Consider the following 27,824-nt stretch of genomic DNA (forward strand, 5'->3'; position numbering starts at 1 on the left):
GCACCCACCTTCACCACGGTGACCATGCCCTCATTGGTGACGGGGTCTGTGCGGACACTGAAGTGGCCCGAGGGGTCCCCGCTGATGATGCGGTAGACAGCGTTCCAGTTCGGGGAGTGGGGCTGATCTCGGTCCATTACAGTGAGGTTTGCGACCACCGTGTCCACCCGGTTTTCGGGGACTTCCCCTGCGTACTGTAAGAAAAGACAACATTAGGAACCCGTGCGGAAGCCGGGAGAGGCCGGAGGGGTTCTCTGCTGACCCTGGGGGGTCTCTGCTTCCAGCTGCTCCCGGACACGGTGACTCCCACAGGTTGGCCCATCCCATGTCCGTGCCGACGAGGTGGCGTCTAGAGAGGGCTCTGCTTCCTCCGGCTGAGGCCCAGCAAGGCCCGAGGCTCATCTGCACGTATCCACCTCCACGCACGCCAGGCCTCCCTCCTAAATCCCCTTCAAGCCCTTCCCATAGGCAGCAGGGGACCAGTGCAAACACCTGGGGCTTGCGAGAGACTATAAAAACGTGCTTACAAAACGGGAAACGAACAGGAGTGGGGACGCAGCTGCAGAGGGCTTCCCGAGCTGGACCACCTCTGGCTGCTGCCATCCCGGTGGTCCCTGACACGGGCTTGGGGCCTGGGGTCAGCAGCTGCAGATGTGCAGATGACCACACACACAGCCTCAACCCTCTCTTCCCTGCCGCAGCAGCGAGGGCTGCAAGCCACGCCCACGGGTGAGTGGGGTTCACGTGGCCGCAGTAGTTACGGGCAGGCAAAGGCTGTGTGCCTGGCGGGGCGTGTTGGTGCTGGTGTCGAGGTGGTGATGGAAATCTGAGCACCTCTCATCAGGCGAGAGTCACTGCTGTGCAGCTGTGGCCCAGCTCAGAGGAGCCCCGAGCTCGGTTTACTGCTGTGCTGTCAGTCTTGAAATTCTTCATCGTTTGTGAATGAGGGCCCTGCGTTCTTATTTGGCACTGGGCCATGCAAATCGAGTGGCCATTCTGTCACAGTGCAGTGTGCTTCTGAGCCACAAAACCTGGAGACAAAGTTTGAACAAATATCTGGGGATTTCCAGTTGTGTTCACAGCAATGCAGCCCTAACGATGGTTACCGAGTGCCCACTCTGTGCCAGGTACTGCCCTTGCATTATTCTGCTGGTTCCTCAGGAGAACCCCATTCTTATCCCCATTTTGCAGATGAAGAAACAGAAGCAAGAGAGGTTAAGAGACCTTGGCACAGCCCAGAGAAAGCACAGCTCAGGGAAACCGCTGAGTGACTGCCGGAGCCTGGATCCAGCCATGCCTGAAGACAATGCAGCTTCTGTGAGATGAGATGGTTCTCTTCTTGTTTCAGTTGCCAAGGTCAGTGTAGTGGACATCAGTAGGCTGTCTGGCTCTCCAGCACCTTCTGAATTCCCTTCTTTATTTTCCAGAAACGTGCTTTCTCGCCCTCCTCTACTGCCACGACCTGGTCAGGTGATCTAGAACCTGCCAGTGGGACACACCTTCATGACTTTGATTCAGAAGAGAGGCAGAGAGACCTTGTGCTTTTGCGCCTGCAGTGGCAGAAGGTGGGTGGTAGCACCGTGTCCAGCGATGGAGACGGGAGCTGAGGTCTCTGTGCCCCGTGGCAGCGGAAGCGGGGGGTACTCCTGGCGGAGCCCCCCGACCTGATGCACCCGGCTCTTGGAGTTTGTGGCCACTCACGTGCTTTGGCAGCTACTGTCTTAAATAATCAGGGTGGGTTCTGGTGCCGTCACCTGACAGGCCCCCCCGCCACAGCCCAGTTTCAGTGCACCCCATGGGGGCCCTGTTGGGCGCCTCCACCCACTCTGCTCTGGTCCCCCGAGAATATGGGCCTGTGGTTTCACGGCATGGGGAGAGCTGCATGTCCTGGACACCAGTTCCTTCCAGACTTCTGGGTGAAGTTTATTTGAAAAGTCTATTTTAATTCATGCAAGTTTAATAAAGGTTCACAAAGAAGTGCCTTAAGCTGGTAAGTCTGGCTTAGGATTTTCTTATTAACCTTCCCCTAGCCATAATGAGTTTTAAATTTAATTTTTGGGGGTTTTCAGGCACAGGGAAAGCCTCTCCCACACCCTGTGGGATGTAAAGGCGGATATTTGGGAAAGGAAGAATTTGAAGAGTGCTGGAACAGAATTTCTTGCATAGCTGTAATCCAGAATCCACGTGCACCCCCATCTTGAGAGGCAGGGTGGATTTCCTATCCGTGCCTGGGCCTTCCACCACAATCCCAGCTCCTCCACAGAAATCCGTGTGGCCCCCCAGGGGAGGGTCACCTTAGAGTGGAGGATTTGGGTGGGAACAGTGAAGCCCAGCCAGGATTTAGGGAAGACCCCTCAGCCAGGCCGAGAGGACCGAGGATGGCAGAGCCTGTCCCCACAGACCCGGGGACCATCAGGGCACCTGCTCCATGGGGGATACCAAACTCCCTGAGATGATGCTTTTGTTTCTGGCACCAGTATTCGAACTATCGCTGGTCCTAGCACGGCTCAGGCCTGAGGACCTGACCCTCCCCCAGCTGCCTTCTCTCTGGGCCCTGGACCCTGGCATGGCCGAGGGTGTTATGCGAGGAGGGTGCCCCCCACCCAGTCCTCTCCTGAGCCAGGGATCGCCCTGGAAGCCCTGTCCAGCCAGCATGCGGTCAAGGCCCCGCCCACCTTGGAGCCCCAGGGGCTGCGTTGGCTTCTGTTGGAAAATGTGCATTCTCCTCTGACATTCCGATGGTTTTAATTTTTGTTTTGTTTTGTGTTTTGTTTTTAGTTTCTTTATCATTTGCAGTCAGGATGTCTAAGCCTCCCCTCCTTTTCTCCCTCACAGCCCACGGCACTTCCGACTCTCTCTTCTTTTCATTCTTCCGCAGCGCCAGGCCCCGGGGGCTGCAGCGCAGGGATGCGCGCCCGAGGCACCGGTGCAGGGGAGCGGGAGGGGGTAGTGGCAGAACATTCCGGCGATTTTAACTTTTGAAATTTAGTTTCCTCTCCAGTAAAACGGTGACGATTTCTGTCGGCTTCTGAGTTTGGAGTCACAATCTGACGGGTGGGACCCGTGGCTCATAACGGGGGACCTGGCGGCTGACGTCCATCCTCCTCCACCCACAGGGAGAAGCCTGGGGCCCGGGTGGTGACTCTGGAGCCTTGTCCCCTCCTTGCGGTGCTGCTGTGAGAACAGGTGAGTGATGCCCGGGACGTGGCCCTTGGGACGCCAGCTCAGGGAGAGGACCCTGAAGCACCTCCCCAGCTTTTTGGTTCACAGACGGGCTTGATCACCCCCTTTCCAGGAGGAAGGGCTACTGGGTGCTTATTGTCCTCTCCTCTGTCTTCAGAGGACCCTGGGGGGGGGACCCACCATGATCTCACCCCCCCTTTTTTTTAATATTTAGCTTAATTTTATTCATGCTTGCCTTGGAATGGGGAATAGGTCATCCAGTCAAATATACAGTAAAGACAAACATGTCCTATCACGTACAGTCTTGAACTGCAGCGCGATGTACCTTAAGGACTCCCATCCTCCCTTTCTTAACAGATGAGGAAACTGGACTTGGAATGAATGTTTTGGTGCCTCCACCGTGAACCCCTCACCCGCTGAAGGCAGAGCCGGGACCCTGTCTGCTCCGCCGCCCAGTCCGAGCCCCTGCGACGGGGGTCAGGTACGACCCGCGGCGTTTTTAGGGCAGAGAACAAACCTCCTTGTAGATGAGCGGATGCTCCCAGCTTCACCTTGAGCCGTGTAACACTTACGCGTAAGAGGGGAAAACGTTCTGATGCTCAGAGAGGTCCGACTGTCAGCCTAAGGGCACAAAGCTAGGAGGGACCCGGGGGTTGGGGGGTGCAGAAGGGGCTTCCCGACTCCAGGAGACCCTCCTGTGGGCCTGTGTGTGGCTGGGGCTCAGGGCTTTGCTCCGGGACCTGAGGATGAGGCGGAGGGCGGCCCTTGGGTCGGGCCTGCGGCTGTGTGTCCTGGGGGCCTCGGCCCTACCCCAGGGGGCCCGCCCCACCCTGCAGGGGTGCTGACGGACAGCCTTGCAGGGGCAGCAAGCGGGCGCAGGCTCGGAGCAGGCGAAGGGAAAATGACTTCTAATTAACATTTAAGACTAGGAATTGGATCGTGCAAATCCCCACCCCCCCATCTCTTCAGCTTCTGCTGACTGTTCTTGATGAAGCTCGATAAAATTAGCCAGGCTGTGCAGGGGGTGCGGCCAGGCCTGGGCCTTCGCCCGCCCACCCCCACTGAGCCCAGCAGATGGTGTCCTGGGGCCCTGCCTTCCACCCGTCCCGAGGGGGACATGTCATAACGTGTGACCCCGGGACATTAGCAACCCCAGCCATGCCAATCCACACACATCCACGCCGCTGCCCCACAGCCCCGACAGTAAGCAGGCTGGGCCTCGATGTGCTCTCCTGGCCTCCAGGGCCCGGGCCTGGCTGAGGCCGACTGGGGTGGAGGAGGGGCAGGGGCGACTCTGGGAAGAGGCAGCCGTTCCGAAAGCCCGGGAGCATCCTCCTGAGGAACAGTCCCGGGAACCAGGCTGTGCCCACCTTTCCTTCATCCAGGCATGCAGGCAGGAACTTTCCCCTGGGATGTGCCCCAAGGCACATCCTTGGGTCACATGCAAACTCCCTCCTGGGTCTCACTGTAATTCCAGGGCTGCCCCTTTTTCAGGCGTGTGTGCGGATCCGGGGGTATCTTGTTGATCATCTCCCCTCCCCTCGTGTGGACACCCCAGCGCCAACAGGTCAGGAAGGTGCACCGCCCCCTCCTTTTCTCCGCCCCATCACTTCCTCACAGGCCATCTAGGACCCGGCCTTTCTAGGGCATCAGCGGGTGTTTGCAGGGCGGCTGGCGTGCAGAAGGGCAGACGAGGTTCAGGCTAGAAGCTGGAGGAGTCACACGAGGGTCAGGTCAGGGCTGACCAGGGCTCGTCAAAGCCAGATCAGGGCTCGGGACAGTGGGCGCAAGTGGTCCCCCGCAGACCTGCCCTGCGGGAGCTTGGGTGTGAGGGCAGCCTCGGGGCCCCTCTCTGGAGCTGCAGAAACCCGGGAAGGCAGGGCTGCTCCATCTCAGAAGGGGACAGGAGACACACTTGGGGTCTTGAAGGACAGAGGTGTGGTGCGAAGGTGGGCCTGAGGAAGCAGGAGATGTGGGTTGGCCTCTGTCTCACTGTGTGACCTCGGGTAGCCCGGAATTACCCCTCTGGGCCTCAGGTTCCTGACGGAGAAAACCCTCTTCTTAGGAAATACACTCAGAAGCCTTTAGATGTGAGGGCATCATGCATACTACTGATGCCCAAGCAGCTCAGAAAGAATTCTGTGGGCACACCTACAGGGAGAAGCAGGCACACACAGCATGGCGCCGACAGGGTCGATGTGCGCAGCTCTTCTTTTTGTTTGCTTTAATTGCAATACAGTTGATTTACAATGTGTGTTCGTTTCAGGTGTAGAGCAAAGTGACTCAGTTTTACACATATTTATGTCTATTCTTTTTCAGATTCTTTCCCCATACAGGTTATTAAAAAATTTTGAGTCGAGTTCCCTGTGTTATACGGTAGGTCCTTGTTCTTTATCTATTTTATATATAGTAGTGTGTATACGTTAATCCCAACCTCCTGAATTATCCCCCGGCCCTTTGGTAACCATAAGTTTGTTTTCTGTGTCTACGAGTCTGTTTCTGTTTTGTAAATAAGTTCATTTGTATCATTCTTTTAGTTTCCATATGTAAGTGATATCATATGATATTTGTCTTTCTCTGTCTGGCTTCACTTAGTATGATCATCTCTAGGTCCATCCGTGTTGCTGCAAATGGCATTATTTCATTCCTTTTTATGGCTGAGTAATATTCCATTGTATACATGTATCACATCTTCTTTATCCATTCATCTGTCAGTGGACACTTAGCTTGCTTCCATGTCTTGGCTATTGTAAATGGTGCTGCAGTGAACACTAGGGTGCATGTATCTTTTCACATTATGGTTTTCTCCAGATAAATGCCCAGGAGTGGGATCGCTGGGTCATGTGGTAGTTCTGTATTCATTTTTTTAAGGAACCTCCACACTGTTCTCCACAGTGGCTGTATCCGTTTACATTCCCACCAACAGTGCGGGAGGGTTCCCTGTTCTCCACACCCTCTCCAGCATTTGCTGTTTGTAGATTTTCTGGTGATTTCCATTCCAACTGGTGTGAGGTGATGCTTCATTGCGGTTTTGATTTGCATTTCTCTAATCAGTGATGTTGAACGTCTTGTCATGTGCCTTTTTGCCACCTGCGTGTCTTCTTTGGAGAAATCTCTACTTAGGTCTTCTGACCACTTTTCGATTGGGTTTTCTTGATATTGAGCCACATGAGCTGTTTGTGTATTTTGGAGATGAATCCCTTGTCAGTCGCTTCATTTGAAAATATTTTCTCCCATCCCATAGGTTGTCTTTTCGTTTTCTTTATGGTTTCCTTTGCTACGCAAAAGCTCTTAAGTTTAATTAGGTCCCATGTGTTTATTTTTGTTTTTGTTTTCATTACTCTGGAAGATGGATCCAAAGATGTATTGCTGCGATATGTCAAAGGGTGTCCTCCCTATGTTTTCCTCTAGGAGTTTTATAGTATCCGGTCTTATGTTGAAGTCTTTAATCCATTTTGAATTTATTTTTTGTATATTGTTAGAGAATGTTCTAATTTCATTCTTCTACATGTAGCTGTACAGTTTCCCCAGCACTACTTACTGAAGAGATTGTCTTTTCTCCCTTGTATATTCTTGCCTTCTTTGTCGTAGATTAATTGACCATAGGTGTGTGGGTTTATTTGTGGGCTTTCTATCCTGTTCCATTGATCTACATTTCTGTTTTTGTGCAAGTACCATGCTGTTTTGATTACTGTAGCTTTGTAGTATAGTCTGAAGTCAGGGAGCCTGATTCCTCCAGCTCCGTTTTTCTTTCTCAAGATTGCTTTGGCTATTCGGGGTCTTCTGTGTTTTCATACAAATTTTAAAACTTTTTGTTCTAGTTCTGTGAAAAATACCATAGGTAATTTGATAGGGATTTCACTGAGTCTGTAGATTACCTTGGGTAGTATAGTCATTTTGACAGTATTGATTCTCCCAATCCAAGAACTTGGTATATGCTTCCATCTGTTTATGTCATCTTCAGTTTCTTTCATCAGCATCTTACAGTTTTTGGAGTACAGTTTTTTTTTTTTTTTTTTTTTCCTCCTTAGGTAGGTTCATCCCTGGGTATTTTATTCTTTTTGATGCCATGGTAAATGGGATTGTTTCCTTAATTTCCATTTCTGATCTTCTGTTGTTAGTGTATAGAAATGCAACAGATTTCTGTGTATTAATTTTGTATCCTGCAACTTTACCAGATTCACTGATGAGCTCTAGTAGTTTTCTGGTAGCATCTTTAGGATTCTCAATGTATAGTGTAATGTCATCTGAAAATGGTGACAGTTTTGCTTCTTCTTTTCCAGTTTGGATCCCTTTTATTTCTTTTTCTTTTCCAATTGCTGTGGCTAGGACTTCCAAAACTATGCTGAATAAAAGTGGCAAGAGTGGACATCCTTGTCTTGTTCTTTTAAAATTTATTTTTATTTTATTTTTGGCTGCATTGGGTCTTTGTTGCTGTGCACGGGCTTTCTCTAGTTGAGGCGAGCAGGGGCTACTCTTGCTGTGGTGTGTGGGCTTCTCATTGCAGTGATTTCTCTTGTTGCAGAGCACAGGCTCTAGGCGCATGGGCTTCAGTAGTTGTGGCATGTGGGCTCAGTAGTTGTGGCACACGGGCTTAGTTGCTCTGCGGCATATGGGATATTCCCACACCAGGGCTTGAACCCGTGTCCCCTGCATTGGCAGGTGGATTCTTAACCACTGCACCACCAGGGAAGTCCCCTTGTCTTGTTCTTGATCTTAGAGGAAATGCTTTCAGCTTTTCACCACTGAGTATGATGTTAGCTGTGGGTTTGTCATATATGGCCTTTATTATGTTGAGGTAGGTTCCCTCTATGCCTACGTTCTGGACATTTTTTTTTAAACATAAATGGGTGTTGAATTTTATCAGAAGTTTTTTCTGCATCTACTGAGACGATCGTATGGTTTTTATTCTTCAATTTGTTAATGTGGTGTATCACACTGATTGATTTGCAGATATTGAAAAATCCTTGCATCCCTGGGATGGATCCCACTTGATCATGGTGTATGATCCTTTTAATGTTTTGTTGGATTTGGTTTGCTAGTGTTTTGTTGAGGATTTTTGCGTCTGTGTTCATCAGTGATATTGGCCTGTAATTTTCTCTTTTTTTTTGAAGTATTTTTGTCTGGTTTTGGTATCAGAGTGATGGTGGCCTCATAGAATGAGTTTGGAAATGTTCCTTCTTCTGCAATTTTTTGGAATAGTTTCAGAGGGATAGGTGTTAACTCTTTTCTAAATGTTTGATACAATGCACCTGTGAAACCATCTGGTCCTGGACTTTTGTTTGTTGGGAGTTTTTAAATCACAGATTCAATTTCAGTACTTGTAACTGGTCTGTTCATATTTTCTATTTCTTCCTGGTTCAGTTTGGGAGATTGTACCTTTCTAAGAATTTGTCCATTTCTTCCAGGTTGTCCAATTTATTGCCATATAGTTGCCTGTAGTAGTCTCTTGTGGTCCTTTGTATTTCTGTGGTGTCGGCTGTAATGTCTCCTTTTTCATTTCTAATTTTATTGATTTGAGTACTCTCCCTTTTTTTCTTGATGGGTCTTGCTAAAGTTTTATTAATTTTGTTTATCTTTTCAAAGAACCAGCTTTTACTTTAAATGATCATTTTTTATGGTTTTCTTAGTCTCTATTTCATTTATTTCTGCTCTGATCTTTATCATTTCTTTCCTTCTACTAACTTTGGGTTTTGTTTGTTCTTCTTTTTTAGTTGCTTTAATGTAAGGTTAGGTTGTTTGAGATTTTTCTTTTTCCTGAGGTAAGCTTGTATCGCTATAAACTTTCCTCTTAGAACTGCTTTTGCTGCATTCCATAGCTTTTGGATCATAGTGTTTTCATTTTCTTTTGTCTCTAGGTATTTTTTGATTTCCTCTTTGATTTCTTCAGTGATCCATTGGTTGTTCACTAGCATATTGTGTAGCCTCCATGTGTTAGTGTTTTTTTGCAGTTTTTTTTCCTTGTAGTTGATTTCTAATCTTATAGTGTTGTGGTTGGAAAAGATGCTTGATATGATTTCAATTTTCCTAAATTTACTGAGGCTCACTCTGTGGCCCAGCACGTGATCTATCCTGGAGAATGTTCCGTGTGCACTTGAAAAGAATGTGTATTCTGCTGCTTTCGGATAGAATGCTCTATAGATATCAATTAAGTGCATCTGGTCTAATGTGTCATTTAAGGCTTGTGTTTCCTTATTGATTTTCTGTCTGGATGATCTGTCCATTGATGTAAGTGGGGCATTGAAGTCCCCAACTATTATTTGTTTACTGTCAATTTCTCCTTTTATGTCTGTTAACATTTGCCTTATATTATTGAGGTGCTCCTGTGTTGGGTGCATATATATTTACAATTGTTATATCTTCTTCTTGGATCGATCCCTTGATCATTATGTAGTGTCCTCCTTTGTCTCTTGTAGTAGTCTTTATTTTAAAGTCCATTTTATCTGATATGAGTATTGCTACTCCAGCTTTCTTTTGATTTCCATTTGCATGGAATACCTTTTTCCACCCCCTTTCAGTCTGTATGTGTCTCTAGGTCTGAAGTGGGTCTCTTGTAGACAGCATATATATGGGTCTTGTTTTTGTATCCATTCAGCCAGTCCACATCTTTTGGTTGGAGCATTTAAGCCATTTACATTTAAGGTAACTATTATTATTATTATTTTTGTGGTATGCAGGCCTCTCACTGCTGTGGCCTCTCCCATTGCACAGCACAGGCTCCGGATGCGCAGGCTCAGTGGCCATGGCTCATGGGCCCAGCTGCTCCGCGGCATGTGGGATCCTCCCGGACCGGGGCACGAACCCGTGTCCCCTGCATCGGCAGGCAGACCCTCAACCACTGCGCCACCACGGAAGCCCCCACTTAAGGTAATTATTGATATGTATGTTCTTATTGGCATTTTGTTAATTGTTTTGGATTTGTTTTTGTAGGTGTTTTTTCTTCCTTTCTTTTGTTCTCTCTTCTTATGATTTGATGACTATCTTTAGTGTTGTGTTTGGATTCCTTTTTCTTTTTTGTGTGTATATCTATTATAGATTTTTGGTTTGTGGTTACCATGAGGTTTTGATATAGCAATCTATATAAATATATGATTGTTTTAAATTGCTGATCTCTTAATTTCAAACACACTTCCAGTATCCTGCATTTGTATTCTCCTCTTCTCACGACTGCTGGTGTTGATATCATACTTGTGTGTGGATGATTTCCTACCTTTACTGTATGTTTGCCTTTACTGGTGAGCTTTCCCATTTCATCATTTTTTTGTTTCTAGTTGTGGCCTTTTGTTTTCCACTTAGAGAAGTTCCTTTAGTGTCTGTTGTAAAGCTGGTTTGGAGGTGCTGAATTCTCTTAGCTTTTGCTTGTCTATAAAGCTTTTGATTTCTCCATCAGATCTGAATGAGAGCCTTGCTAGGCAGAGTATTCTTGCTTGTAGGTTTTTTCATCACTTTAAATATATCCTGCCACTCCCTTCTGGCCTGCATAGTCTCTGCTGAAAAAATTCAGCAGATAATCTTATGAGGATTCCTTTGTATGTTATTTGTTGCTTTTAATATTTTCTCTTTGTCTTTAATTTTTGTCAGTTTGATTTCTATGTGTCTTGCCATGTTCCTCTTGGGTTTATCCTGTATCAGACACTCGGTGCTTCCTAGACTTGGGTGACTGTTTACCTTCCCATGTTAGGGAAATTTTCAGCTATTATCTCTTCAAATATTTTCTCAGGCTCTTTCTCTCTTTTCTCCTTCTGGGACCCCTATAATGCAAATGTTGGTGTGCTGAATGTTGTCCCAGAGGTCTCTTAACCTGTCCTTCTTTCTTTTCATTCTTTTTTCTTTATCCTGTTCCACAGTGGTGATTTGCCCCATTCTGTCTTACAGCTCACTTACCCATTCTTCTGCCTTATTTAGTCTGCTATGGATTCCTTCTAGTGTATTTTTCATTTCAGTTATTATATTCTTCAATTCTGGTTGTTCTTTATATTTTCTAATTCTTTGTTAAAAATTTCTTGTATCTTCTCACTCTGTGCATCCATGCTTTTTCTGAGATCTTGGATCATCTTTATGATCATTACTCTGAAGTCTTTCTCTGGTAGATTGCCTATCTCCACTCCACTTAGTTGTTCTTCTGGGGTTTTACCTTGTTCCTTCGTCTGGGATATATTCCTCTGCCATCTCATTTTGTCTAACTAACTTTCTGTGACTGCAGTTTCCGTCCGCAGGCTGCAGGGTTGTATTTCCTCTTGCTGCTGGTGTCTGCCCTCTGGTGGGTGAGGCTGGTCTAAGGGGCTTGTGCAGGCTTCCTGGTGGGAGGGACTGGTGCCTGCCCACTGGGGGGGGTGAAGCTGGGTCTTGTCCCTCTGGTGGGCAGGGCTGTGTCAAGGGGTGTGTCTAGGGGTGGCTGTGGCTCAGGAAGTCTTTAGGCAGCCTGTCTGCTGGTGAGTGAGGCTGAGTTCCTGCCCTGCTGGTTGCTTGGCCTGAGGCATCCCGGTGCTGGAGCCAGGCTGTTGGGTGGGGCCGGGTCTTGGTGCTGGTGAGATGTCTGCCTCCTCGACAGTTTACATACACTCCCGGACATCGCCACCACCAGTGTCCGCATCCCCAGGGAGAGCCACAGCCATACCCTGCCTCCCCAGGAGACCCATCAAGAGCAGCAGGTAGGGCTTCCCTGGTGGCACAGTGGTTGAGAGTCCGCCTGCCGATGCAGGGGACACGGGTTCGTGCCCTGGTCCGGGAAGATCCCACATGCTGCGGAGCAACTAGGCCCGTGAGCCATGGCTGCTGAGCCTGCGCGTCCGGAGCCTGAGCTCCGCAATGGGAGAGGCCACAACAGTGAGAGGCCCACATACCGCAAAAAAAAAAAAAAGAGCAGCAGGTAGATCCAGCCCCGTGTCCTATGAAGTCACTGCCCTTGCCCTGGGGAGCCAGTACATGTCACACCTTTTGTGCATCCTCCAAGAGTGGGGTCCTCTGCTTCCCTGTGGAGCTGTGGAGTCCAGTGGAGCTCCTGCAGTCAGGCCCTGTTGGCTTTCAAAACCAAATGCTCTGGGGGCTCCTCCTCCTGATGCCAGACCCCCAGGCTGGGGAGCCTGAGTTGGGGCTCAGAACTCTCACTCCTGTGGGTGAACTTCTGTGATATAATTATTCTCCAGTTTGTGAACTGCCCACCCAGGGGGTATGGGATTTGATAATATTCTGAGGGTGCCCCTCCTACCATCTTGTTGTGGTTTCTTCTTTATATTCTTGGATGTAGACTATCCTTTTTGGCTGGGTCCAGTCTTTTTTATTTTTTAAAATTTATTTTATTTTTGGCTGCGTTGGGTCTTCATCGCTGCACGTGGGCTTTCTCTAGTTGTGGCAAGCGGGGGCTACTCTTCATTGTGGTGCACGGGCTTCTCACTGTGGTGGCTTTCTGTTGCGGAGCATGGGCTCCAGGCGCACGGGCTTAGTTGCTCCGCGACATGTGGGATCTTCCCGGACCAGGGCTCGAACCTGTGTCCCCTGCATTGGCAGGCAGATTCTCAACCCCTGCACCACCAGGGCAGCCCCAGTCTTTCTTTTTTATCGATGACTGACTGTTCAGCAGTTAGTTGTGATTTCGGTGCTTTTGTGTTAGGAGGCGAGCTCAAGGCCTTCTACTCCACCATCTTGTCTTCTCTCTGTGAGGCTATTCTGTTCCCTGTTTCTATTCTTGCAACTTTTCTGTGAGCTTGAAATTATTTCTAAACACATGCTGAAAAAATTCCAAGGCCATTCGGAATCTGTGGATGTGGAAAGGTCTTCAAGACATATAAGCGGAAAAACCAAAAACAACGCAAGGGTCAGAGTGAAAACACAAGGGGCTCCTCCTCAAAGTAAGTCATTTTATACCTTTTAAGGTGCTGTACCGTGTGTGTCAATTACCTAACCATATACTCAAGCTAATTTTTAAAAAAGAGATAGATAATGATTATTAAGTGAAGCCAGGTGAGGCAATGAAAACTTGTTCCTAAAAGTTCCAAAGGGTCCAAGCTGAGAACAGAAAAAACCCAGATGGGCGGGGCCCTATCTGACTGAACTGATACAACAAAGAAGGATCCCAGAGGCCTTATGCCACCGGATGGGAGGCTACAGGGAATCGTGTGTTCTGTGTGACTCCGTTTATATGACGTCCTAGAACAGGTAAAGCTCACCTTGGACGATGGGCCTGGGTTGCTGCCGGCCAGGGGGAAGGTTTCACTCAAGATTTGCGCCTCATACTGTAGGCACGTCAGACCTCAGTGCAGCGAGCAATGAGCTGCTCTCCTCATGTCCAGATCCCCTGGGACGCTGCTCCCGAGCCCTTCCTGCCACTGCCCACTGGCCGTGGAGAGCAAACAGAACGGAAGCCATCCCACCTAACCAGGGGGCAGAGGCCTGAGCGGCTCCCTCTCAGGTGAGGTGACCTGCCATCTTCCCACCAGATGGCGCTGTGCCCTCATGGCTGAGGCTGCCCTCCTCTGGCTTGGTCCAGCCGGACACAGAGCCTAGGACTCTGAGATGCCTCATTGCAGGGATGTGGGATTTGGGGACTCCAGAATTTGGAGCCTGTTGCGGGGTGGTGGGGAATCAGGATGAGGGCACGCGGGGACGCTGTGGTGGGACTCCCTGCGAGGGGCTCTGACCTGAGAGATGCCTTCACGGCAAGCTGGCCCACCCACACTGGGAGAATGAGGGGTCTCCTCTCTGTACCCACCCCCACACTGTGGCAGGAGAGCACAGCTTCTGGGGCTCAACCCCAGCTGCTCCACTAGTGGGCTGAGTGCCTCTGGACAAGTGACTTAGCCTCTCTGAGCCTCAGCATCCTCCTCCATAACTGGGTCCCGAGCCTCATGGGGCTGGTGGGGACCAGAGGTTGACCAGGAAGCCCAGGCTGCTGCCTGGTGGAGCGGGGCGGGGGGTAGCTCCACAGCTTGCCTCGTGCTCCAGTTCTCGTTACTGTTACTGCTGTTACTCTCTCATCCACTCGGTGCCGCGGGGGTGGGGGTGAGGCTCAGAGAAGGCAGCCCTGACCCCCCCGGGGGGAGGGGCGGCCTCCACCTCCCAGCACCGCCCTGGGAGTCCTCGCTGACCCTCCCCCCTGCCCATCTGGCCCCCTGCATCTGCTGCATTTCTGGACGGGCACCCGCAGGGTGGGTATATGTTCCCATCCTGTCAGCAGCCCCACTCCGGGGGGCGTGGCCCCAAAGGCGCAGCTCCTCTGGGATTCAGAGGAAGTGGGAGCCGGTGGCTCGTGGCTCTGTGATCCCTCAGCTCTGCCGCTAGGGCGTTCCTGCGGTCATTTAGGTTCTGGGCAGCCTGGCACGTGGCCTGGTCCCAGCCCGCCGGCCGTGCCTGAAGGGGCAGGACGTACAATGTGTCCCCACGCCCCGCTGCCCCCCTGCTGATGGTGGGCCGTGGAGGGCTAGCTCCGGTCCTGCCGCAGGGACCTGCCCTGTCCCCAGGCATCCCCAGACAGCCCTGCCTTGCACGCAGCCATGCACACACCCCACACTGGCTGACCCTGGAGCCCAAACACCGCTGGCCAACTCCTCCGGATTCAGGAGGAGCGTCTCCAGGTGGCAGCCAGTGCTCAGTATCGGGGCCTGCAGACCCCTGGAGCTCCTCTCTCGCTCAGACCCCCGCCGCTCGGGGCCTTTGTTAACAGCCTGTCTGTCTATTTGTCTGTCAAGCTCCTTCCATCAGGTGGCAGCAGAGAGAGAAGCAACCCCAACGCCCGGGAACTGTCTCCGAGGGGACGTGCACTCACCGTGCTGGCAGTGAACTCGGGTGGGTTGTCGTTCACGTCTGTCACCGTGATGATGGCTGTGGCCGTGTTGGAGAGGCCATAGTTCAGGTTTCCTTCCATGTCTGTGGCTTGAACAATGACTGTGTACTGCTGAACTTTCTAGAAGGGGATGAGGGGGAGGAACAGAGCATCAGTTTGGGTTTTAGTTTACAGGCTGTTTATACTTTCATTAAAGAAATACGTTCCCCGGACGGACTCAGCGGGGTCCCCTTCCTGCCCGGGGGTGCTGGCTGCAGGGCGCTCGGCAGGTGACCTGGCAGAAGAAAGTTCTCACTTGTGGTGGGTGGCGAGGTCTCTGCCTACATCTCAGTGCCTGGCTTCCACGGGTGTAGATTGAGGTAGAAAGAAGGAAAAGGGGGCCTGGACCACACAGCACGCTGTGCTGGGTTTGGCAGACCAGGGGTGGACAGTTTGGAAAGAGGGGCGACCCCCAGACGTGTGTCTGCAGGGATCTCATTTCTTTAGCATCCTCAGTGTCTAGTTCAGCCTCGGTCCAGAAATTCAAACAGGAGAAGGGAAGTCAAGCCCTCTCCCCTCTCTCTGCAGGCACACAGACACCAGCACACTCTGTATCTGAACACAGCCTGGAAGGAGTGGTTAGCGTTCAGATGCAGGTGTGAATTTTAAAAGGCAAATGATGCTTCATGGGGACGGCGAATTTCACTGGGCGCTGAAGGGGTCCCCCCAGCCCTCACCTGGACCCACTGGTGCAGCAACCCCAGGTCAGCAGAGGGGGCCTTTCCACACCCTTGTTCTGAGCAGAGGCCACAGGTGTTTCCACTGTGACAGGTGAGGACGAGCCTGGTGGGCAGCTCTCTGCTGGGACCACAGCCCACCTCGGACCACAGCCCACCTCTCACTGGCACCATTAGGGAGGGAGGGTTCTGGGGTCCAGGGCAGAAAGGGACCTTCTGAGGAATGAACGATCCCAAGTCCCGCTCCCCTGAGAGGTTCAGGGAAGAGCCCACTTCTCAGCCCCATGATTCTGGGAAACGTGCTCAGGATCCCTGGGGGCTCTGGCAGGAACTATAAACAGCAGACGGTCACAAACTGCCACACTCTCTCCCTCCCTCCATCCACTCCTCCATCCATGAGTCCCTCCATCTCCCTCTCTCCTTCCCAGACCCACAGCCCATGTGGGGAAAGCAGGACAGCCGCGTGTAAATCAATGAAATTAGAACACTCCCTCTCACACCATACACATAAATAAACTCAAAATGGCTTGAAGACTTAGACGTGACACCATAAAACTAGAAGAGAACATAGGCAAACCATTCTCTGACATAAATCGTAGCAACGTTTTCTTAGGTCAGTCTCCCCAGGCAATAGAAATAAAAGCAAAAATAAACAAACGTTAGCTTTTGCACAGCAAAGGAAATGATAAACAAAATGAAAAGACAACCTACAGACTGCCAGCAAATATTTGCAAATGATGCGACCGACCGACAAGGGCTTAATCTCCAAAATATACAGACAGCTCACAACTCAATAACAAAAAACCAAACAACCCAATCAAAAAATGCACAGAAGACCTAAATAGACATTTCTCCAAAGAAGACATATATGGCCAAGAGGCACGTGAAAAGATGCTCAACGTCGCTAATTATTAGAGAAATGCAAATCAAAATTACAAAGAGATACCACCTCACAGCAGTCAGAATGGCCATCATCAAAAAGTCTACAAACAACAAATGCTGGAGAGGGTGTGGAGAAAAGGGAACCCTCCTACACTGTTGGTGAGAATGTAAATTGGTACAACCAATGGAGAACAGTATGGAGGTTCCTTAAAAAAACTAAAAATAGAGTTACTGTATGATCCTGCGATCCCACTCCTGGGCATATACCCAGAGAAAACCATAACCTGAAAAGATACGTGCGCACCCCAATGTCCACGGCAGCACTGTATACAATAGCCAAGACATGAAAGCAACTTAAATGTCCATGGACAGATGAATGGATAAAGAAGATGTGGTACATATATACATGGAATACTACTCAGCCATAAAAAAGAATGAAATTGATACCATTTACAGCAACATGGATGGGCCTAGAGGTGATCATACTAAGTGAAGTAAGTCAGAGAAAGACAAGTATCATATGATATCACTTATATGTGGAATCAAAAAAAAAGGTACAAGTGAACTTATTTACAAAACAGAGACAGACTCACAGACACAGAAAACAAACTTACCAAAGGGGAAAGGGAGGGGAGGGATAAATTAGGAGTTTGGGATTAACAGATTCACACTACTGTATATAAAATAGATAATCAACAAGTTCCTACTGTATGGTGCAGGGAATTATATTCGATATCCTGTAATAAACCATAATGGGAAAGAATATGAAAAAGGATATATGGCTTTATATATGTATAACTGAATCACTTTGTGGCACACCTCAAACTAACACAACATTGTAAATCAACTGTACTTCAATAAAAAAACAAGACGTTTGGTGGCCCTGGGCTCTGACATCAGGCATCACAGACCAGGTACCTCCCAGACAGGCCACACGGTGATGCCACAAACTTCTCAGGGAATGAGGGCCGGGGAAACCAGGGAGGCTTCCAGGAGGTGGTGGGCTGTTCTGCCCAGAGGTGACAGGATGAGTGAGGGCTGAGTGGAGGGTGTGGACCAGAGCTAGGGGGTGGCTCGGGGGACTCACACTGTCTCCCACCCAGACGGATGCCTGGCCTCCACCTCTGTCAGCGCTGCAGTCCACGTGCCCAGGGCCGGCGTGCAGCTGGGGGATGGCGGTGCTAACTTCCCGCCCCCCCCCACCGGCTCTTATTCCAAGAGGCCTCCCCCAGGAGTGAGCCTCTCAGAGGAGCAGGAAACAGCTCCTTGGCACACAGCTGGGGCGTCCCTTCAAGGGCTGAGATATCTGGAGGAGGAGAGTGAGCACATTGGGGCCCCTAAACAGGCTCCTAGGAAAGGGGCAAGAGGGCAGGGGCCCCGGTGCCGTGCTGGGCTCAGGGTCCCCACCTGGGAGATGGGGCAGGGCCACGTGCCCGAAATCGTGAGCGGGAAAGCAGTTCCAAGACCAGGACAGTCACTGCTCTTCCCCCGTCACCTGCTCTGACACCGGCCAGACCCTGGGGACCCACCTCATGCTGGGCCCGTGTTCCCGCTGCCAAGAACCAGCTGTGACGGTGCCTCCAGGGGACCCCCTCCCCCGCCGCAGAATGGACCTGCCCTCCTCACAGCCCCACAGTCCTTGGGATCAGCCCCTCTGACAGTCACTCAACAAACATGGGCCTGACTGTCCTCGGAGACGGAGAGCACCCCGAGGTCGGCCTCCCACTCAGCCTGGGCCCCTGAAAGCCCAGCCTGGAGCCGGTGCACAGAACGCACTCGGTCCATGCTCGTGACGTGAACTGAGCGCACGTCTGAACAGCTGATGTTGTTTTCTGTGAACGTGGTTAGAACCTGCACCCAAGGAGACATGAACAAATCAAAGAAATAGCTTACAACTGCTTGGGCCCTACGTCATACCTTGAAAGTTTTCTCACAAAAGATTAACTCTTGCCTCCTTCCCTTCTTCCTCTCTCCGTTGTCCATCTACCTGCCCAAGTACTCATCCATCCATCCTGCATCCATCCACCCATCTACCCATCCATCCATCCACCCATCCACCCATCCATCTACCCATCCATCCATCCTGCATCCATCCACCCATCCACCCATCCTTCATCCATCCATCCTTCATGTATAGGGACCCCTCCCTCTGTCAGGTGGATCACAACCACCCAGTGAGGTGGCGAGGTCCTCTCAACTGTTCACGAGATAAATGAACTCAGGGAGCGGGGAGAGGCTTCCCCTGGAGGTGCCAGCAGAGCCAGTTCTTGAAAGGAGAGTGTGGCGCTCACCAGAGAGGGAAGCGGGGACAGGCACGGTGTGGGTCCCCAGGGTCGGGGTGGTGTTGGGGCAGGTGAGGGGGAGAAGCACGGTGACTGTCCTGGGCTAGGAAGTGCTTTCCTTTCCTGCTCACTCTTTGGTGATGTGGCCCTGCCCCATCTCACAGGTGGGGACGCTGAATCTCATGACGTCCCCAGTGGCACACAGCAAACCAGAGGCTGCTGGAGTGGCCGCTGGGATTCCTGATGCGGGTTGGCGCCTCTGTGACGGATGAATACAGACGGCTCCGTGTTGCCCAGGCAGCGACGTCAGCCCAGATGCTAGTAGGCCTCTTTCTGAATGTGGCACAGAAGGTACCCAAGCGCATGGCAGCACCATCCTTAACCCGCTTCCCTCTGACAGCTGCACGGTCAGGATCCACCTCCATGTGTGTGGACAAGTGCATGCTCAGAAATCCATCGGGCCCTTGACATCAGGACCTCGCTCAGGGCAGGGGTCCCTCCTTCGTGACCCCAGCAGGGAATAAGTGCCCCTCCCTCTTGCCCATCAAAGGCAGCTGGTCATCTCTGGTCACTGCTGCCTCAGCTGGGACATGGCAGTGACAGGCTGGGGACAGTACCAGTGCCAGGGTGGGTGGACCGACAAAAAACCCAAACTCAGGTCCCCACGTGCCCTTGGCGAGGGTCCTGCCCAGAGCATCCTGGATCCAGCTAGGCCTGAAGGCACCCTTTGTGTTCAATTACATGAGCCAGTCATTCCTCTGTTTTGTTTGATCCGGTCGGAGCTGGTTTCTGTCCTCTGCCACAGCAGGGGGTCTGACTGTCCCCCCGTTACTGTCATTCTTTTTGTGAGGGACATTATTATGGGAAGAACAGTGGGACGACCGGGCACCTAATGCAGGAAGAGAACAGGATTCTGCTGATGTTTTCCCAGCACCACTGTCCCCGACCCTCTGGGGCACCGATGGGGCCTGAGGGGCAGACTCGGGGCCCGACTGTCATGGCCTCAGTCGGGGTGTCGTGGTGAGGGCTCCGCCATCTAGCCTCGCCAGAGTCACTCCCACAGTGTAGACAGACACCATGCCCTCCGTCCAGTTCTGTCTTAGATTATCCCTTACAGCTAAGGCGTTCTTGTACTTCAATAAACACATTTAGAAGCAGTTTATGCCGCTGCTATAAATGGCAAACGAGCATCACCTGCCACAAATAGAAATTAGTCCTAAACACGACTGTGTATTTTTAAAGGTCCATCTGTGAATGTCCAGGCCCAGTGCACGAAGCACATGGGGGGGCCCAGGCCGATGGAGCCACGCGACACCCCCCGCAGTGGCTGCCCGTCACCTCTCGCCATGTGGAGAGACACGCAGGCTGAGCGGGGCCCGCCCCGCTGGTCCACCCCGGCTGCTCGGCTGACACGGAGCGCGTCCCAGGGCTCCTCCGCTGGGACCCGTCCTGGCTCTGTTCCCTGGGCGGAAGCAGAGGCCAACAGGCCACCCGTCCCGGGGCAGGCGGGGCCCACTGGCCGCACGCTCTCTCCTCCGCCATCCACAGGGCCTCCCTGCTGCCCCCCCAAAGCCACGGTGCCCTCCAGGCTGGTGCAGGGCTGTTGCGCCTGCCCCAGCACTCCGCTCGCCCCCATCAGCAAGGCCTTCCCTGCCTCCCCGAATAAAATACAAATGCTGCCCCGCGGCCGCTCCCCCTGCCGGCCGCCCGCTCTCCCGAGACTCTGCTTCTCTTCTCAGCGTCAGCGCGGCTGCCCTCTGCCGGCTCCTGCCCCACGAGCAGGGCTCCAGAGCCCAGGACTTCACACTCAGTGCCGTCTCCCCGGCGTCTAGAACACGCCTGCACGCTGTCCGCGGGTGGCGGGGACAGTGCCGCCCTCCCTGGGTGCTGGCGGTGACTGTCTGTGGGCGCAGCTCGGCGAGGCCGGGGGCACAGCTTGGACTGGTCTGCCCCAGGGCAGCTGGGCATAGGACAGGGGTGGGCATCAGGGATGCCCCTCGGGCTGACCCACACCACAGGTCTGGCGGCAGAGATGTTTCCAGTGCTCAGCAGGCGGAATGGGGGAGTGGGATCCTGGGGGTCAGTGTTGAAGGGAGACCGCCTCAGGGCTGGCTGCCCTCGCAGGGCTGAGGCACCCAGAGTCCCACCGCGGGGCATGCACAGGCTCTGCCAGCCCCGACGTGGAAGGCTCCAGCCAGCCTGGGGGTTCTGGAGGTGGGAGCTGGGGACGCAGAGCAGGAGGGAGCCAGCTGGGTCTCCCATCTGACCACAAATTCACCTTTGCCACCCAGGCCCTGCTTTGTACGGGCTGTCACGGGGAAGAAAACACACATGATCACAGCGCAGGAGCCCACTGTCCGGCGCGGGCAGCTTCACCCTAAACGGATCATGCATGGGCCACGGCGGGTGGGCCTGAGACGGACAGTGCTTGGCTGCTGGGGCCTCGGCAACCCACCTCTGTTCCCACCCTGGTCTCGTCGGCCAGCAGGGATCACAGAGGTTATTCTTTGGGGGCAATAAAGACAAACCCAAATCTAAGTCCCATCAGGAGCCTCAGAACATGGAAATAGGGCCTCTGTACATAAAGTGAAGGTAAGGATCAAGACGGGACCACCTGGGTTAGGGCGGGAGACTCTCCAACACCAAAGAGCAGGGTAGGCTCCAGTGCTGGGGCACCTCAGGCCAAACAACCAACAGGGAGGGAACCCAGCCCCACCCATCAGCAGACAAGTGGATTAAAGTTTTACTGAGCTCTGCCCAGCAGAGCAACAAGTCAGCTCTGCCCACCACCAGTCCCTCCCATCAGGAAGCTTGTACAAGCCTCTTAGATAGCCTCATCCACCAGAGGGCAGACAGCAGACGCAAGAAGAACTATCGTCCTGCAGCCTGTGGAACAAAAACCACATTCACAGAAAGATAGACAAGATGAAAAGGCAGAGGGCTATGTACCAGATGAAGGAACAAGATAAAACCCCAGAAAAACAACAAAATGAAATGGAGATAGGCAACCTTCCAGAAAAAGAATGCAGAATAATGATAGTGAAGATGATCCAGGACCTCGGAAAAAGAATGGAGGCAAAGATCGAGAAGATGCAAGAAATGTTTAACAAAGACCTAGAAGAACTGAGGAACAAACAGAGATGAACAATACAATAACTGAAATGAAAAGTACACTAGAAGGAATCAATAGCAGAATAACTGAGGCAGAAGAACGGATAAGTGACCTGGAAAACAGAATGGTGGAATTCACTGCTGCGGAACAGAATAAAGAAAAAAACAATGAAAAGAAATGAAGACAGCCTAAGAGACCTCTGGGACAACATTAAACACAACAACATTTGCATTATAGGGGGTCCCAGAAGGACAAGAGAGAAAGGACCCGAGAAAATATCTGAAAACATTATAGTCGAAAATGTCCCTAACATGGGAAAGGAAATAGCCACCCAAGTCCAGGAAGCTCAGAGAGGATAAACCCAGGGAGAAACATGCCGAGACACATAGTAATCAAATTGGCAAAAATTAAAGGCAAAGAAAAATTATTGAAAGCAGCAAGGGAAAAATGAAAAATAACATACAAGGGAACACCCATAAGGTTAACAGCTGATTTCTCAGCAGAAACTCTACAAGCCAGAAGGGAGCGGCATGATATACTTAAAGTGATGAAAGGGAAGAACCTACAACCAAGATTACTCTACCCAGCAAGGATCTCATTCAGATTCCATGGAGAAATCAAAAGTTTTACAGACAAGCAAAAGCTAAGAGAATTCAGCACCACCAAACCAGCTCTACAACAAATGCTAAAGGAAATTCTCTAAGTGGGAAACACAAGAGAAGAAAAGGACCTACAAAAACAAACCCAAAACAATTAAGAAAATGGTGATAGGAACATACATGTCAATAATTACCTTAAATGTGAATGGATTAAACGCTCCAACCAAAAGACACAGGCTTGCTGAATGGATACAAAAACAAGACCCTTATATATGCTGTCTACAAGAGACCCAATTCAGACCTAGGGACACATACAGACTGAAACTGAGGGAACGGAAAAAGATATTCCATGCAAATGGAAATCAAAAGAAAGCTGGAGCAGCAATACCCATATCAGATAAAATAGACTTTAAAATAAAGAATGTTACAAGAGACAAGGAAGGACACTACATAATGATCAAGGGATCAATCCAAGAAGAAGATATAACAATTATAAATATATACACACCCAACACAGCAGCACCTCAATACATAAGGCAACTGCTAACAGCTATAAAAGAGGAAGTTGACAGTAACACAGTAATAGTGGGGGGACTTTTAACACCTCACTTACGCCAATGGACAGATCATCCAGACAGAAAATTAATAAGGAAACACAAGCTTTAAATGACACAACAGACCACATAGATTTAATTGATATTTAGAGGACATGCCATCCAAAAACTGCAGATTACACTTTCTTCTCAAGTGCGCACGGAACATTCTCCAGGATCACACCTTGGGTCACAAATCAAGCCTCAGTAAATTTAAGAAAATTGAAATCATATCAAGCATCTTTTCTGACCACAACACTATGTGATTAGAAATCAATTACAGGGAAAATAACGTAAAAAACACAAACATCTGGAAGCTAAACAATACGTTACTAAATAACCAAGAGATCACTGAAGAAATCAAAGAGGAAATCAAAAAATACCTAGAGACAAATGACAATGAAAACATGACGATCCAAAACCTATGGGATGCAGCAAAAGCAGTTCTAAGAGGGAAGTTTATAGCTATACAAGCCTACCTCAAGAAACAAGAAACATCTCAAATAAACAATCTAACCTTACACCTAAAGGAACTAGAGAAAGAAGAACAAACAAAACCCAAAGTTAGCAGAAGGAAAGAAATCATAAAGATCAGAGCAGAAATAAATGAAATATAAACAAGAAAACAAGAGCAAAGATCAATAAAACTAAAAGCTGGTTCTCTGAGAAGATAAACAAAATAGATAAACCATTAGCCTGACTCATCAAGAAAAAGAGGGAGAGGACTCAAATCAATAAAATTAGAAATGAAAAAGGAAAAGTTACAACAGACACCGCAGAAATACAAAGCATCCTAAGAGACTACTACAAGCAATTCTATGCCAATAAAATGGACAACCTGGAAGAAATGGACAAATTCTTAGAAAGGTATAACCTTCCAAGACTGAACCAGGAAGAAACAGAAAATACAAACAATCACAAGTAATGAAATTGAAACTGTGATTAAAAATCTTCCAACAAACAAAAGTCCAGGACTAGATGGCTTCACAGGTGAATTCTATCAAACATTTAGAGAAGAGATAACACCCATCCTTCTCTAACTCTTCCAAAAAACTGCAGAGGAAGGAAGACTCCCAAACTCATTCTATGAGGCCACCATAACCCTGATACCAAAACCAGACAAAGATACTACAAAAAAAGAAAATTACAGACCAATATCACTCATGAATATAGATGCAAAAATCCTCAACAAAACACTAGCAAACAGAATCCAACAACACATTAGAAGGATCATACACCATGATCAAGTGGGATTTATCCCAGGGATGCACGGAATCTTCAATACATGCAAATCAATCAATGTGATACACCATATTAACAAACTGAAGAATAAAAACCATATGATCATCTCAATAGATGCAGAAAAAGCTTTTGACAAAATTCAACACACATTTATGATAAAAACTCTCCAGAAAGTGGGCACAGAGGGGACCTACCTCAACATAATAAAGGCCATATACTGCAAACCCACAGCAAACATCATTCTCAATGGGGAAAAACTGAAAGCATTTCCTCTAAGATCAGGAAAAAAGGATGCCCACTCTCGCCACTATTATTCAACATAGTTTTGGAAGTCCTAGCCATGGCAATCAGAGGAGAAAAAGCAATAAAAGGAATACAAATTGGAAAAGAAGAAGTAAAACTGTCACTGTTTGCAGATGACATGATACTATAAATGGAGAATCCTAAAGATGCCACCAGAAAACTACTAGAGCTAATCAATGAATTTGGTAAAAGTTGCAGAATACAAAATTAATGCACAGAAATCTCCTGCATTCCTATACACTAATGATGAAAAATCTGAAAGAGAAATTAAGGAAACACTCCCATTTACCACTGCAACAAAAAGAATAAAATACCTAGGAATAAACCTACCTAGGGAGACAAAAGACCTGTATGCAGAATACTATAAGACAATGATGAAAGAAATTAAAGGTGATACCAACAGATGGAAAGATATACCATGTTCTTGGATTGGAAGCATCAATATTGTGAAAATGACTATACTACCCAAAACATTCTACAGATTCAATGCAATCCCTATCAAATTACCAATGGCATTTTTTATTTTTTATTTTTTTATTTTTTGTGGTATGCAGGCCTCTCACTGTTGTGGCCTCTCCTGTTGTGCAGCACAGGCTCTGGACGCGCAGGCTCAGCGGCCATGGCTCACGGGCCCAGCCACTCCGCAGCATGTGGGATCTTCCCGGACCGGGGCACGAACCCATGTCCCCTGCATCGGCAGGCGGATTCTCAACCACTGCGCCACCAGGGAAGCCCCCAATGGCATTTTTTAAAGAACTAGAACAAAAAATCTTAAAATTTGTATGGAGACACAAAAGACCTGAATAGCCAAAGCAGTCTTGAGGGAAAAAAAACGGAGCTGGAGCCATCAGACTCCCTGACTTCAGACTCTACTACAAAGCTACAGTAATCAAGACAGTATGGTACTGGCACAAAAACCAGAAATATAGATCAATGGAACAAGATAGAAAGCCCAGAGATAAACCCACGCACCTATGGTCAACTAATCTATGACAAAGGAGACAAGGATATACAATGGAGAAAAGACAGTCTCCTCAATAAATGGTGCTGGGAAAACTGGATGGTTACATATAAAAGAATGAAATTAGAACACTCCCTAACACCATACACAAAAATAAACTCAAAATGGATTAGAGACCTAAATGTATGACCGGACTATAAAACTCTTAGAGGAAAACACAGGAAGAACACTCTTTGACATAAATCACAGCAAGATCTTTTTTGACCCACCTCCTAGAGTAATGGAAATAAAAACAAAAATAAACAAATGGGACCTAATGAAACTTAAAAGCTTTTGCACAGCAAAGGAAACCATAAACAAGATGAAAAGACAACCGTCAGAATGGGAGAAAATATTTGCAAATGAATCAACGGACAAAGGATTAATATCCAAAAATATATAAACAGCTCATGCAGCTCAATATTAAGAAAACAAGCCCAATCCAAAAATGGGCAGAAGACCTAAATAGACATTTCTCCAAAGATGACATACAGATGGCCGAGAAGCACATGAAAAGCTTCTCAGCATCACTAATTATTAGAGAAATGCAAATCAGAACTACAATGAGGTATCACCTCACACTGGTTAGAATGGGCATCATCAGAAAATCTACAAACAACAAATGCAGGAGAGGGTGTGGAGAACAGGGAACCTTCTTGCACTGTTGGTGGGAATGTAAACTGATACAGCCACTATGGAGAACAGTATGGAGGTTCCTTAAAAAACTAAAAATAGAATTACCATATGACCCAGCAATCCCACTACTGGGCATATACCCAGAGAAAACCATAATTCAGAAAGACACACGCACCCCAATGTTCACTGCAGCACTATTTACAATAGCCAGGTCATGGAAGCAACCTAAATGCCCATCGACAGACGAATGGATAAGGAAGTTGTGGTACATATATATAATGGAATATTACTCAGCCATAAAAAGGAACGAAATTGGGTCATTTGTAGAGAAGTGGATGAATCTAGAGACTGTCATACAGAGTGAAGTAAGTCAGAAAGAGAAAAACAAATTATCGTATGTTAATGCATATATGTGGAACCTAGATAAATGGTACAGATGAACCGGTTTGCAAGGCAGAAATAGAGACAGAGATGCAGAGAACAAACGTATGGACACCAAGGGGGGAAAATGGCACGGTGGGGTAGTGGTGGGATGAATTGGGAGATTGGGATTGACATATATACACTAATATGTATAAAATGGATAACTAATGAGAACCTGCTGTATAAAAAAATAAAATTCAAAAAAAAAGAATCAATATGAGATGGTGGTAATGTAGAAATAGATAAACAGAACAACAATGAAAGGAAACATAAATGGCATCTTGAACTTCCTTTCAGAATCTTAAAATGCACCTCTAAAAATAGGTATTTTATACCTAAATCCTTAGTTTATGTCATGTTTAATGTCCACCATTAAAGCTCAAAAATTAAATATAAAATAAATAAATAAATAAAAAGCCTTCCTCCGGGCCTTGATCCTTGTCCTTACTGTGCATTTCACGGTTTATGCAAGGCTGAGGGAGCCCTGCGGGAACGGACTGCCTGGGGCTGTTTTTGGTGCCGCTCTAGCGCCGCCTGCTGGTGACTCCACAGACCACACCCAGCATCCACCCCAACCTCTGACCAGCCCTGGGGAGTGGGGCATCACACCCTCCCCACTCTGCAGGTGACCACACCGAGTCTTTGATGGGCCAGGTGGCTCCCTCAGGGTCTGGGCTGGTGAGCCGTGTGCCTGGGGCCTGGCGGTTGGAGGCTGGATCCCAGCAACCGGCTTCCTGGGACTAAGAGATGAGCCTGGGCCCAGCTCTGGACCGGCTGGTGTTCCTCCTCCACCTTTGCTCTCCCTATCGACACGCCCACCCCAGTGGAGCGGGAAGGAGGTGTGTGGGCGAGTGGGTGGCCCGCTGAAGGATGGTTGGCGACAGCCGCTTGCCACCTGTGGGTGTACCGAGCAGGTGCCCCCGCTGGCCAGCCTGGGCCGCTGCCCAGCAGCACCCCCTGCTCCTGCCGGGTGCAGGTCCCCTGGAGCCGGGCAGCAGTGGTACTGCAGTGAGTTCATTAAAACGCGATTTGCCGTTTTCAAGTTCAAGAGGAGGGAAGAAAACCGCAAGCGGG

General features: G+C 49.3%; 1 protein-coding gene and 1 long non-coding RNA gene across 3 annotated transcripts in view; one reads left to right on the plus strand and one right to left on the minus strand.

The window, feature by feature from the left end:
* Positions 1-27,824, minus strand: part of CDH4 (cadherin 4) — a gene marked incomplete at its 5' end in the record, with an annotated part of 560,697 nt that overhangs the window by 14,250 nt on the left and 518,623 nt on the right. Inside the window, 2 exons of the mRNA XM_082644614.1 lie at positions 9-194; positions 14,945-15,082. Of these exons, the coding sequence (XP_082500740.1) occupies positions 9-194; positions 14,945-15,082 (324 nt within the window). The remainder of the gene's footprint in view (positions 1-8; positions 195-14,944; positions 15,083-27,824) is intronic.
* LOC309816840 lies at positions 1,208-3,191 on the plus strand. 2 transcript variants are annotated; one of them, XR_014296065.1, is made up of 3 exons: positions 1,208-1,356; positions 1,428-1,572; positions 3,117-3,191. It is a non-coding gene; the product is annotated as an uncharacterized lncRNA (long non-coding RNA). The 2 variants fall into 2 exon arrangements; XR_014296066.1 differs by having other exon boundaries at positions 1,428-1,565.

The sequence above is a fragment of the Mesoplodon mirus genome, assembly GCF_964341445.2.
Source record: "Mesoplodon mirus genome assembly, chromosome: 15".
Lineage (NCBI taxonomy): Eukaryota > Metazoa > Chordata > Mammalia > Artiodactyla > Ziphiidae > Mesoplodon > Mesoplodon mirus.